General features: G+C 36.4%; 1 protein-coding gene across 10 annotated transcripts in view; it reads right to left on the reverse strand.

The window, feature by feature from the left end:
- Positions 1–15,096, reverse strand: part of CFAP54 (cilia and flagella associated protein 54) — a 429,497-nt gene that overhangs the window by 285,294 nt on the left and 129,107 nt on the right. For 9 of the 10 annotated variants that reach the window (XM_037846939.1, XM_037846934.1, XM_037846938.1 and 6 more), the window contains exons 24-25: positions 14,126–14,273; positions 12,298–12,453 (exon numbers count right to left, since the gene is read on the reverse strand). In XM_037846939.1, coding sequence (XP_037702867.1) covers positions 12,298–12,453; positions 14,126–14,273 — 304 coding nt within the window. The remainder of the gene's footprint in view (positions 1–12,297; positions 12,454–14,125; positions 14,274–15,096) is intronic. The other variant, XM_037846937.1, reaches the window with a different exon arrangement.

The following is a 15,096-nucleotide window of genomic DNA, read 5'->3' on the forward strand; positions in this document are numbered from 1 at the left end:
TGGACTTCCTCACCTGGATTGTCGCTGATGTTCTCACAAACACTGGGGACTGACGGCTTGACATGCTGAGCCCTCTGTCTTGGGGCTTGCCCCTATGAAGCTTGTTACTGCAAAAGAGAGGCTAAACCTGCTTATAATTGTGGCTAAGAGTCTCCCCCTGAGTGCCTCTTTGTTGCTCAGATGTGGCCCTCTCTCTTTCTAACTAAGCCACCTTGGCAGGTGACCTCACTGCTCTCCCCCCTACGTGGGACCTGACTCCCAGGGATGTAAATCTCCCTGGCAACGCAGGTATGACTCCCAGGGATGAATCTGGACCCGGCATCATGGGATTGAGAACATCTTCTTGACCAAAAGGGGGATGCAAAATGAAACGAAATAAAGCTTCAGTGGCTGAGAGATTTCAAATGGAGTCGAGAGGTCACTCTGGTGGACATTCTTACACACTATATAGATAACACTTTTTAGGTTTTAATGTATTGGAATAGCTAGAAGTAAATACCTGAAACTACCAAACTCCAATCCAGTAGCCTTGACTCTTGAAGATGATTGTACAATACAACAATGTAGTTTACAAGGGGTGACAGTGTGATTGTGAAAATCCTGTGGATCGCACTCCCTTTATCCAGTGTATGGATGGATTAGCAGAAAAATGGGGACAAAAACTAAATGAAAAATAGGGTGGGATGGGGGGCATGATTTGGGTGTTCTTTTTTATTTTTTATTTTTTACTCTGATTCTGATTCATTCTGGTATAAGGAAAATGTTCAAAAATAGATTGGGGTGATGAAGGCACAACTATATGATGATACTGTGAACAGTTTATTGTATACCATGGATGATTGTATGGTATGTGAATATATCTCAATAAAACTGAATTTTAAAAAAAATCCATTCTCTTCCCACTGAAATGGAATACTGACTCTGGCATACATTACATTCTCATACATACTGTGGCCTGCTTCAGGAATCTCCCTTCAGTTCCACTGATCTTTTCCTGCTCCAAACAATACAATTTAATTAAAAACTCCTTTCTTAAGGCTTTTCCTCATAGCTCTAAACCATTCTCTGAGCCATAGCCATGCAAGGACATCCTCTCAAAAAAAAATAAGGTCTGATATCTGGTGTCTTTCACCTCTAAAAAGAAAGGAAAATGCAAAGAAGACTTGTTTGGGTTTTGGAGGAAGCATATTCCACACTTGGAAAACTGCTCCAATCCATTTACAAGTGGCATGGAAGGCTGCCAACTCTGAGTGGCAACTGAGGTGCAAGCTTTGAGATGACCCCTAGTGAAGATGAGGTACCATCTGCAGAACACTCTGTATCAGTGACCATTATGTGGTATCACTGTGTTTGCAGTAAGGAGAATAGGTAGATTCCAGAGCCAAGGGGTGGAACTAGGAGTACCACCACTTACTGTCATTCCCTGTGACCCTCCTGTGGAATATGTTCTTCCCAACCCCACAAATCAAGGCTCTGTGGATTTAGAGGTCTTGCTCCTGTGAAGAGAAACACTTCCACTGGAGGGCACATCAAAGGTCCCATTAAACTTCCAGCTATGGCTGATGCTCAGTCATTCCAGCTCCCTGTGCCAAGAGGCAGGCATGAAAGGAAAGGAATTAACTCTCAGGGGTAATCAACCCTGCTCACAGAGGACAGAAGAGTACATCTGACACCACATGATCCACTGAGGCACCTCTTGATAATTCCCTGCCCAATTATTTTTAACAACTTTATTGAGGCATAAGTGAAATACAATAAACTGAAGTAAGTGTACAATCTGACAAAGTATACATGAACGATTTGTACATATAGACAACAGTGGAACCATCATCACAATCAAGATAATAAATATATTCGTCACTTCCAAAATAGTCCTCATATTAGTAATTTGTGTTCTTTCTTTTTTTTCTGAGCAGTCAGACTAGAGGTTCATGAATTTCATTGATCTCAAAACCCCAGTTTTTGGTTTCACTGATCTTCTATTTCACTGAATTCTGCTGTGATCATTTATTTTCTTCTGTTTATTTTGGGTCTCATTTGCTTTTATTTTATAGTTTCTTAAGGTGGTCATTTGACACATTTATTTTCTAATGTAGGTATTCAGTACTATGATTTTCCCTCTAAGCACTGTTTTACCTGCCTTCGACAAATTTTGATATGTGTGTTTTCATTTTCACTCAGTTTGAAACACTTTCTAATTTCCACATCGATGTCTTCTTATATCCATGGGTTATTTAGAAGTGTGTTAATTCATTTCAAAATACTAGGGTATTTTCCACAGATCATTGTGTTATTAACTCTAAATTAATTATATTATTGTAGAGAATTTCCTTTTTATGACTTGAATTCTTTTAAATTTTAAAGACTTACTTTATGGCCCAAAATATTGTCAATCATGTATAATATACAACAATATACTTCCATTCTCTCCTCCAGCCTTTGTGCGATTATTGTCATACACTTTACTTCTATATGTTATAAACCACACGGTACATCATCTTCATCATCATTATCATAATTTTTGCTTTAAAGAGTCAATTATCTTTTCAAGAAATTTAAATATTAAGAAAAAAAGTCTTTGTATTTACCAATATAATTACTATTTATGGTGCTCTTCATTCCTTTGGGTAGATCCAGATTTCCATTTAGTGTCATTTTCCTTCTGCCTGAAGGTCTTTCTGTAACAATTCTTCTAGTGTAAGTCTGTTGGTGATAAATTCTTTCAGCTTATGTCTGAAAATGTCACTTCTTTTGCGTTTGTTTGAAAGGTATTTTCACTTAGTAAAGAATTCTACCTGACAATTTTCTTCTCCTCAGCACTTTAAAGTTGTTGCTCCATTATTTTCTAGCCTGCATTGTCTCCTATGAGAAATCTGTTACAATCCTTATCTTGGTTACTCTGTACATAATATGTTTTTCCCCTTTGGTTGCCTTTAAGTAATTCTCTTTATCACTCATACTTAGAAATTTGATTTTGATATGCTTGGTGTGGTTTTCTTTATGCTTACTGTGTTGGGATTCACTGAACTTTTTGAATTTGTGGATTTATAGTTTTTATCAAATTTGGTAATTTTTTGGTCATTCTTTTTTCAAATATTTTTTCAGCACCACCCCCCTTCACAGACTCCAATTACCTGTATATTAGGCAACTGAAAATCATCTCACAGGAACTGCAGTTGCAGCTCTTACTGAAACCTCAGGCTGCTGATCCAAACTCCAAACATAGATAGACTGAGACCAGACACCAGAGAATCTGGGAGCAGTCAGCCCAGCGGAGAGGAGGTAGGGCTAGCAAAAACAAAAAAAAAAAAAAAAAAAAAAAAAAAAAAGCCCAAAAATAAAAACAGAGACTTTTTGGAGTTCTGGTGAACATAGAATGGCTCAAACAGAGTAAGGCTCATACACAAATCCAGAAGGCGAGTTTCCTTATCTGAAGAACTGGTTTCTCTGCTTTCTTGATTGTTCCTTAATGGCCCTAATCTCCTTGTCTCTTAGTATTTCAATAGCTCATTAGATCTGCAAGGAGGGCCCTTCTTTTTTTTTTTTTTTTTAATCTTTTTCTCTTTTTCTGAAACAATTACGCTAAGAAGCCCATTACAGAAACCCTCAAAGACTTGCAATTTGGGCCCAGATAAGAGCAGAGCTAAGAGAGCTCTGAGACACAAGGCAATAAGTACAATGGCTGAGAAAATTCGCTGAACACCACAACTTCCCAAGAAAAGGGGGGGTGTCCCCTTACAGCCATCTTCCTGGTGGGCTGGAATGCTCCTGCTCAGTGCCAGCACCACAGCCCAGAACTACCCCAAACAACCCAGTGTGACGGGAAGTGTTTCCAACAACACCTGCACATACCACAATATTGGGTGTGGAAAATAGCCTTTCCCACACCCTCAGCTAATTATCCCAGAGCTGGGAAGGTGGAGCTGTGTGAAAAGGGGGAAATTAACACACCCCATTCAGCCATCCTTTCAGCAGACTGGGTACGCCCTTACATAGCCCTGCAGCTCAGAACCTCCCTTGGGGGACAGCACCCACCTGTGATGTAGCACAGTCATCCCTCAGCAGAGGACCTAGGAGTGCACAGCTAGGAATAGGGACCCACTCACAAGTCCCAGGGACCATACGCCAATACCAAGGACTTCTGGGTCAACAGCAGAGACAAACCATGGCAAGACTGAACTGAAGGATTAGACTATTGCAAAAGCTTTAAATCTCCAGGATCACCTGGAAGATTTGATTATTAAAGCCACCCCCCCTCCTAACTGCTCAGACACACACCCCATATGCAGGGTGGGCAACACCAACTACACATGCAAGCTTGGTGCACCAACTGGACCCCAGAAGACTCACACCCCCACTCACCACAAAGACAAAGTGGGGGTGAACTGGCTTGAGGGGACTAGGTGGCTCATGGATGCCACCTGCTGGTTAGTTAGAGAAAGTGTACTCTACAAAGCTGTAGATCTGACAAATTAGAGATAAGGGTTTCAATTGATCTACATATCCTAAAAGAACCCTATCAACTTAAGCAAATGCCAAGAGGCCAAAAACAGAAAATTTTAAAGCATATGAATAAAACAGACAATATGGATAAACCAAGCCCAAACACCCAAATCAAAAGATCAGAGGAAACACGGTATTAGAGCAATTAATCAAAGAACTAAAGACAAACAATGAGAGCATGGCACAAGATATAAAGGACATGAAGAAGACCCTAGAAGAGCATAAAGAAGAAATTGCAAGAGTAATAAAAAAAAAAGACAATCTTATGGAAATAAAAGAAACTGTTGACCAAATTAAAAAGATTCTGGATATTCATAGTACAAGATTAGAGGAAGCTGAACAGTGAGTCAGTGACCTGGAGGACAACAGAATGGAAAATGAAAGAACAAAAGAAAAAATGGGGGAAAAATCTAAAAACTCGAAATGTAACTCAGGGATATGACAGATAAAATAAAACATCCAATTATAAGACTCATTGGTGTTCCAGAAGGGGAAGAAAAGGGTAAAGGTCTAGGAAGAGTATTCAAAGAAATTGTTGGGGAAAATTTCCCAAATCTTCTAAACACCTTAAATACACAAATCATAAATGCCCAGCGAACTCCAAATAGAATAAATCCAAATAAAACCACTCCAAGACATATTCTGATCACACTGTCAAATATGGAAGAGAAAGAGCAAGTTCTGAAAGCAGCAAGAGAAAAGCAATTCACCACATACAAAGGAAACAGCATAAGGCTAAGTAGTGACTACTCAGCAGCCAAGATGGAGGCTAGAAGGCAGTGGCATGACATATTTAAAATTCTGAGAGACAAAAATTGCCAACCAAGAATTCTTTATCCAGCAAAGCTCTCCTTCAAATTTGAGGGAGAGCTTAAATGTTTCACAGAAAACAAATGCTGAGAGAATTTGCTAACAAGAGACCTGCCCTACTTGAGATACTAAAGGGAGCCCTACAGACAGAGAAACAAAGAAAGGAGAGAGAGACATGGAGAAAGTTTCAGTACTAAAGAGCCTCAGTATGGGTACGTTAAAGGACACTAGGAGAGAGAGGGAAAAAATATATCTGACAAACATAAACCAAAGGATAAGATGGCTAATTCAAGAAATGCTTTCAGAGTAACAATATTGAATGTAAATGGATTAAACTCCCTAATCAAAAACTATAGATTGGCAGAATGGATTAAAAAAAATGAACCATCAATACGCTGCATACAAGAGACTCATAGTAGATACAGGGACACAAAGAAATTGAAAGTGAAAGGATGGAAAAAAGTATTTCATGCAAGCTACAGCCAAAAGAAAGCAGAAGTAGCAAGAATAGACTTTAAATGCAAGGATTTTATGAGAGACAAAGAAGTCCACTACATACTAATAAAAGTGGCAATTCAAGAAGAAATAACAATCATAAATGTTTATGCACCCAATCAAGGTGCCACAAAATACATGAGAGAAACACTGGCAAAACTAAAGGAAGCAATTGATGTTTCCACAATAATTGTGGGAGACTTCAACACATCACTCTCTCCTATAGATAGATCAACCAGACAGAAGACCAATAAGGAAACTGAAAACCTAAACAATCTGATAAATGAATTGCATTTAACAGACATATATAGAACATTACATCCCAAATCACCAGGATACACATTCTTCTCTAGTGCTCATGGAACTTTCTCCAGAACAGACCATATGCTAGGACATAAAACAAGCCTCAATAAATTTTAAAAAAATTGAAATTATTCAAAGCACATTCTCTGACCACAATGGAATACAATTAGAAGTCAATAACCATCAGAGACTTAGAAAATTCACAAATACCTGGAGGTTAAACAACACACTCCTAAACAATCAGTGGGTTAAAGAAGAAATAGCAAGAGAAATTGCTAAATATATACAGACAAATGAAAATGAGAATACTACATGCCAAAACCTATGGGATGCAGCAAAACTGGTACTGAGGGAGAAATTTATAGCACTAAATGCATACATTAAAAAGGAAGAAAGCCAAAATCAAAGAACTAATCAATCAACTGAAGAAGCCAGAAAATGAACAGCAAACCAATCCTGAACCAGGTAGAAGAAAAGAAATGACAAGGATTAAAGAAGAAATAAATGACATAGAGAACAAAAAAACAACAGAGAGATTGAATAACACCAAAAGTTGGTCCTTTGAGAAGCTCAACAAGATTGACAAGCCCCTAGCTAGACTGACAAAATCAAAAAGAGAGAAGACCCATATAAACAAAATAATGAAGGAGAAAGGAGACATTATTGCGATCCCAATGAAATTAAAATAAAAATTATAAGAGGATACTATGAACAACTGTATGCCAACAAAATGGATAATGTAGAGAAAATGGACAATTTCCTGGAAACATGTGAACAACCTAGACTGACCAGAGAAGAAACAGAAGATCTCAACCAAACAATCACAAGCAAAGAGATCCAATCAGTCATCAAAAAACTTCCCACAAATAAATGCCCAGGGCCAGATGGCTTCACAGGGGAATTCTACCAAACTTTCCAAAAAGAACTGACACCAATCTTACTTAAACTCTTTCAAAACATCGAAGAAAATGGAACACTACCTAACTCATTTTATGAAGTTAACATCAATTTAATATCAAAACCAGGCAAAGATGTTACAAAAAAAGGAAAACTACAGGCCTATCTCCCTAATGAATATAGATGCAAAAATTCTCAACAAAATACTTGCAAATCAAATCCAAAGACAGATTAAGAAAATCATACACCATGACCAAGTGGGGTTCATTCCAGGCATGCAAGGATGGTTCAACATAAGAAAATCAATCAATGTATTACAACACATTAACAATTCAAAACAGAAAAGTCAAATGATCATCTCAATAGATACGGAAAAAGCATTCGACAAAATCCAACATCCATTTTTGATAAAAACACTTCAAAAGGTAGGAATTGAAGAAAACTTCCTCAATATAATAAAGGGCATATATGAAAAACCCACAGCCAGCATAGTACTCAATGGTGAGAGACTGAAAGCCTTCCCTCTAAGATCAGGAAAGTGTTAGCCAGGGCAATCCAACCAGACAAAGAAATAAAAGTCATCCAAATTGGAAAGGAAAAAGTAAAACTGTCATTATTTGCAGATGATATGTTCTTATGTCTGGAAAACCCTGAGAAATCGATGACACAGCTACTAGAGCTAATAAATTTAGCAAAGTAGTGGGATACAAGATTAATGCACATAAGTCAGTAATGTTTCTATATGCTAGAAATGAACAAACTGAAGAGACACTCAAGAAAAAGATACCATTTTCAATAGCAACTAAAAAAATCAAGTACCTAGGAATAAACTTAACTAAAGATGTAAAAGATCTATACAAAGAAAACTACATAACTCTACTAAAAGAAATTAGAAGGGGACCTTAAAAGATGGAAAAATGTTCCATGTTCATGGATAGAAAGGCTAAATGTCATTAAGATGTCAATTCTACCCAAACTCATCTACAGATTCGATGCAATCCCAATCAAAATTCCAACAACCTACTTTGCAGACTTGGAAAAACTAGTTATCAAATTTATTTGGAAAGGGAAGATACCTTGAATTGCTAAATGCACTTTAAAAAAGCAAAACAAAGTGGGAGGACTTACATTCCCTGACTGTGAAGCTTATTATAATGCCACAGTTGTCAAAACAGCATGGTACTAGCACAAAGACAGACATATGGATCAATGGAATCGAATTGAGAATTCAGAGATAGACCCCCAGATCTATGGCTGACTGATCTTTGATAAGGCCCCCAAAGCCACTGAACTGGGACATAACAGTCTTTTCAACAAATGAGGCTGGGAGAGTTGGATATCCATATCCAAAAGAATGAAAGAGGAACCCTGCCTCACACCCTACACAAAAATTAACTCAAAGTGGATTAAAGATCTCAAAATAAAAGACAGTACCATAAAATTCCTAGAAGATAATGTAGGGAAATATCAAGACCTTGTATTAGGCAGACACTTCCTAGACTTTACATCAAAAGCACAAGCAACAAAAGGAAAAATAGATAAACGGGAACTCCTCAAGCTTAGAAGTGTCTGTACCTCAAAGGTGAAGAGGCAACCAACTCAATGGGAAAAAACTTGGGGAAACCATGTATCTGACAAAAGACTGATATCTTGCATATATAAAGAAATCCTACAACTCAATGACAATAGTACAGCAGCCCAATTATAAAATGGGCAAAAGATATGAAAAGGCAGTTCTCTGAAGAGGAAATACAAATGGCCAAGAAACACATGAAAAAATGTTCAGCTTCACTAGCTATTAGAGAGATGCAAATTAAGACCACAATGAGATACCATCTCACACCAATTAGAATGGCTGCCATTAAACAAACAGTAAACTACAAATGCTGGAGAGGATGTGGAGAAATTGGAACTCTTATTCATTGTTGGTGGGACTGTATAATGGTTCAGCCACTCTGGAGGTCAGTCTGGCACTTCCTTAGAAAACTAAATATAGAGTTACCCTTTGATCCAGCGATTGCACTTCTCGGTATATACCCAGAAGATCTGAAAGCAGTGACAAGAACAGATAGCTGCATGCCACTGTTCATAGCAGTATTATTCACAATTGCCAAGAGACGGAAACAACCCAAATGTCCTTCAACAGATGAGTGGATAAATAAAATGTAGTATATACACACAATGGAATACTATGTGGCTGTAAGAAGGAACGATGTTGTGAAAAATATGACAACATGGATGAACCTTGAAGACATAATGCTGCGTGAAATAAGCCAGGCACAAAAAGAGAAATATTATATGCTAATTAATTAATGTGAACACTGAAAAATGTAAAACAAATGGTTTATAATGTAGAATGTAGGGAAACTAGTGATAGAGAGCAATTAAGGAAGGCATAATGATAACCCAATAAGAACAGATAAGCTATGATGGGTGTTCTAGTTTGCTAATGCTGCTGGAATGCAAAACACCAGAGATGGATTGGCTTTTATAAAAGGGGATTTATTTGGTTACATAGTTACAGTCTTAAGGCCATAAAGTGTCCAAGGTAACACATCAGCAATCAGATACCTTCACTGGAGGATGGCCAATGGTGTCCAGAAAACCTCTGTTAGCTGGGAAAGAACGTGGCTGGCATCTGTTCCACAGTTCTGGTTTCAAAATGGCTTTCTCCCCGGATGTTCCTCTCTAGGCTGCAGTTCCTCAAAAATGTCACTCTTAGTTGCACTTGGGGTATTTGTCCTCTCTTAGCTTCTCCGGAGCAAGAGTCTGCTTTCAACGGTCATCTTCAAACTGTCTCTCATCTGCAGCTCCTGTGCTTTCTTCAAAGTATCCCTCTTGGCTGTTGCTCCTTTTCAAAATGTCACACACAGCTGCACTGAGTTCCTTCTGTTTGTCAACTCATTTATATGGCTCCAATGATTGAATTTAGACCCACCCTGAACGTGTGGGATTACACTCAATGGAAATTATCTAATCAGAGTCATCACCCACAGTTGGGTGGGGTGCATTTCCATGGAAACACTCTAAGATTTTCAATCTAATCAGCACTAAAATGTCTGCCCCACAAGATTGCATCAAAGAATATGGCTTTTTCTGGGGGACATAATACATTCAAACTGGCACAGTGGATAAATTTAATGTTCTGGGAATGCCCAGGAATGACTATGGTCTGTTAATTTCTGATGGATATGGTAGGAACAAGTTCACAGAAATGATGCTATATTAAGTTATTTTCTTGGGGTAGAGTAGGAATATGTTGAAAGTAAAGTAGTTATCTTAGGTTAGTTGTCTCTTTCTTACTGCCTTGTTATGGTTTCTTTGAAATGTTTTTTTTTTTTTTTTCCTGTACATTTTTTAAATTTTTTTTGATATAGTTGATTTTTTTAAAAAAGAATTAAAAACAAATAAAAAAATATGCAGAGCCCCCTTGAGGAGCTGGTGGAGAATGCAGGGGTGTTGGGCTTCCCCACCTCAATGGTTGCTGATGTGCTCAAAAAAAAAAAAAAAAAAAAATTATCTCAGTTACTAATGCGCTGTTCTTTTTTTATTAATCTTTTTTTCTCCCTGTGTTTCATCTTGGAAAGCTTCTCTTGCTATGTCTTCAAGTTCACTAATCTTTTCTCCTACAGTGTCTAATATGACATTAACCCCAACCAGTGTATTCTTTGTCCCATATATTGTAGTTTTAATCTGTAGAAGTTTAATTTTGATCATTTTTATATCTTTCATATCTCTACTTAACATATTCAATCATTCATCTAACCTTTTGAACATATGGAATAAATCATAGTAACTGTTTTATTATCTTCATTTAATTCTATCATCTGTATCACATCTGGATAAGTTTGGATTGATTTGTTTTTCTCCTAATTATGAATCATATTTTCCTGCTTCTTTGACAATTTTTTATTGGATACAGACATTGCAAATTTTATCTTGTTGGATGCTCAATAATTTTGTATTCCATAAATGTAATTGAGACTTGTTCTAGAATGCAGGTAAGTTACATGGAAACAGTTTGATCATTTCACATCTTGCTTTTAAGCTCTGTTAGGCAGGACCAGAGAAGCAGTTATTCCAGAGCAGTAGTTCTCTACTGGGAGGGATTTGATTTAACCCACCTCCTTTTCTTTGTCTATATGGAGATATTTTTGATTATCAAAATGAAAGGGGATGATATTGGCATCTAGTGGGAAAAGGCCACTTACACTGCTAAACATCCTACAATGCACAGAACAGCATTTGCCTCCCCCAGTTAAGAATTATCTGGCCCCAAATGTCAATAGTGCCAAAGCTGAAAAACCCTGGTCTTGGATTAATTTTACCCACTACTGAGAAAGGATATTTTTGAGTTCTTGAGTTCTCTATTATATACCCTGTGAGTTGTGAGTTTTTCCATCCCAGCTGTAGGAACAGGCACTATTCCCAGCCCTGTGTAAACTCTATAGATTGTTCTTTCCAATCCTTTCAAATGGTTATTTCCCCAGCCTTAGGAAGTTTCTTTTCATATGAACTGATCAGTACTCAGCTGAACACTCAGGATTCTCTGAATATCTCTGGAGTACTATCTCTCTGCAATTCTCTCCTTCCAGACTGCCAGCATTATCTCCACAACTCAAGGAGACTGCCTGGCTCCACCGGGTTTCCTCTCCCTGCACTGTAGTAAGAAAATTTTCTAAATGCAGTCAGTTGATTTCAGCCTGGCAAATTTGAATAGTGGACTCAGTTACATGTACCCAGACTCCTGACGAAAAAGATACTATGGGATAATAAATGGGTGTTTTCTTAAGCCACAATATTTGTGGTAAATTATTACAAAGCATATACATCTAATATAATCCCTTCAGCCCCATCTCCCCCTAAATTCCAACTCCTTTATCATCAAGACACCAAGTATTTTTTTCTTGGGTCATTCATGATTTTCCCCCCAGATGATGGCTTAAATAATATTTATATATGGCTTAAATATAAATGCTGCTGTTTCTAATGTTACAAGAAAAAGAAAATTGAAATAACTCAAAACCTAGAAAAGCAGCTTGCCAGTATTTAAATATGGACTGTACTGGGGCTAAATGTTCAGAGAAACACATTTTATGTCCTTATTTATGTTTGTCCAGACATCTAATTTAAATTTTTAAATGTTTTTCAATGAACTCCCGAAATTTTATAACTCATATTTTTTACCTTTTTGCCCTATTTAAGAGATACATTGTGTTTTTCTTTTCCAAAATGTATTGTTGCATTTGTAAAAATACCCTTATCTGGGGGAAAAAAAATTACCCTTACCTGTACAACAGGTACCAAAACAATATTGTGATAGATTATAGGAGCAAGCAGTCCATAGCACTGAGTCACAGCTTGAAGGGCATAACTGGAATCATTTAGGAAATTGCTAAGTTCCAATGCCACTAATACTCTCTCACATTCAATTAGTCTAGCAACCTGTAAAGAAATAGGTATTGTTACTCAAATTGAACATCAGATGCTTAAATTATATGTCCCTAAGGAGAAGAGGTAACAAATGGGATCCTAATAGCTTAACAACAACATAAACGTGGGCATGAAGATAATTTAAATTCAGAAACAACTCTAATTCCCCAAAAAATGCTACAAGTGGATATCATAATCTTGGAATCTTAGAATTAAACTTCAGAGTTTTGTAAACCAATAAAAGTGCCAATTGTGATAGAAAAAGAATTAATCTCATTTTAATTGGCAAGATAAAATCTTGGCTATATTTCAATGTTTAAAAATTCTAATTTTTAAAAACATAAAAAGACAAATCGTAATTAAAATAAAACATCTCTATAATATTCTCCCTACTTGATGAACAGATTCCCATTTCCCTTTTGGATATGTAAGAAAATACTGTTTTCAGTAAACCAAACTAATCTTCATTACACTTCTTCTACTTATATAAAAATAAGAATAAAATGTAAAGTTACTTTTAAGATTAAATGCCACTTAAAAGAAATAGGAATATCCTTATCTTACTCCTCCTTTCCCTTTCCTGAGGAAAGATTTCATTATTTTTCAATATATACAAAGGAAGTTATACACAACAAAACTATATCTGTGGTAACAACAAATTTTGACACAGCCAGTTATTACAAGAGTGTTCTAAAATCCTGGAGTTCATTGAATTACTTAAAGACTGTCTTTATTTTCGGACTCGATACGCAGAAAGGGAATTCAATGCAGAAACTGGTTAACAGTTGTGTTCTTGAGGTCTACAAAGTAGTGAACTTGTCTTGGGCAAAGAGCCATGTTTTTTCACCTGCATATCCCAAAAAAAAAAAACTGGCACAGTCCCATGAAACAATTGTATTGGTTAATTAATAAATAAATAAATGGATGGGTAGGAAAAAGCCACTGTGAAAAAAAAAAAAAAAAAAAAAAAACAGATGGAGAAGCCACCATACCAAAGTGAGAAAAGGAAGAAGAGAGAGAAGAGTGAACAAAATAGTATTAAAAATAATGTAGGACCGTTAGTAAAAGCAAGAGTATTGCAGGTTTGCAAAAATGTACATAGAGCAACTTTTAGAACCACTCTGAGAGGCTATTAATAGGAGATAGGTTAAATCTCTGCCTCTGTACAGGAAAGCAATATTATAATTAAAATTAGTGTGGCAGATTGATATGTACATGGTATGAATATATGTCCAAGATTTATTATTAAAAGGTAAGTTGCAGACAGGAGGGAGAGCATGATTCCATTTTTTGGAAAAAAAAAAAAAAAAGAATATAACAATAACAGATTTGTCAGTGCATAATTAAAAAAACTGGAAAAATCCTACGAAAACAAAACTGGAATTGTTGGGGGCAATAGGATTATAAAGGGTTTCACTTTATACATTATGCATTTCTGAATGTTCAAAATACATATTATTTTGTACACAGAAAAAAAAAAAAAACAAAGGTAAATGAAAATAAGAAAGAAGGAAAAACATGAATGCAGCCCTATTTAAATAAACCAGCATGGAATGAAATAGCAAATAAATCAGCATAGCCCATTCACTAGTCAAAATATGCACTCCCAAAAAGATCAGAAAGTTCAAACTTCAGGAAACAAATAAAGGGGAACTCACACATTTGTAGTCACTTTAATACCTACTTGTTGAGAAGGGAAAATTTCATTGCCTTTAATATTATCACAGAAAAGATTTTCTTCTTTAATTTTAATGTCACTTGTTACAAAAATATTTCTAAGGAAAAGATACAAAAGGATTGAAGAAGTCTCTGACAAAATATCTGAATGCAATCTGCAAAAGGAAACAAATAATGTTACAGGTATAAATATAAAATGGTTTAGCGTGTAAACTCACCTTTTTAGATTGATTTGTATTTAGTGGGTACACAATGATCCCAAGATAGCAACAAAAATTTGTGGAATAGCTACTTTTATCAACTTATGGACTGTACGAGTGTTTAAATTAAAATTTAAAACCATACTTAACAAGTTCATAATTAAGCAAATTAAGCTTCTGACATATTGTGTCACAGATACATAAAAATAATTATTGGAAAAGATTTCTGGCTCTGATACATAAAGTTCTTTTCTATTGATATAAGGAAATCAATATAGATATTGGGAAGCTTGGCAAATAGGTCCAATATATCAATTTATAACCTTCTGAAAACAGGGATCATTTGTAGCAAAATTAGTCATGTTCAAAAATAAGAGAGTCTTAATAACTCTTGGATTCTTTCTAATTGTCTTTTCTAAATTACAGCCAATAGTGCCAACCTCTGGCAAATCTGTGAAATCTGCAGTCTTCCTTCTTTGTTTCCAATATTTCCTTCCTTGCCTTACTCCATGATAAACCCTCTCTCTTATGCTTAGGTCTGTCTACACCCCCTATCCCTACAAAACAGGAAATGATCTGGCATCAGTAATTGACACTTGATCATTACCAGTTCCACCAGGCAGTTAAACTCTGAAATTACCTTTGCCAGGAGAGTTTTAGTTCTCCGGCTCCTTCAACTCCTACTACTTTCTCTTTGTCTTCAAGAAGACCTTCAATATCTTGACCTGTGCAATCACTCCAGGCTATTACCTCCTCCTAGCTCCATTTCCTTCCTTAT

This window comes from Choloepus didactylus, chromosome 8 (genome assembly GCF_015220235.1).
Source record: "Choloepus didactylus isolate mChoDid1 chromosome 8, mChoDid1.pri, whole genome shotgun sequence".
Classification (NCBI taxonomy): Eukaryota; Metazoa; Chordata; class Mammalia; order Pilosa; family Megalonychidae; genus Choloepus; species Choloepus didactylus.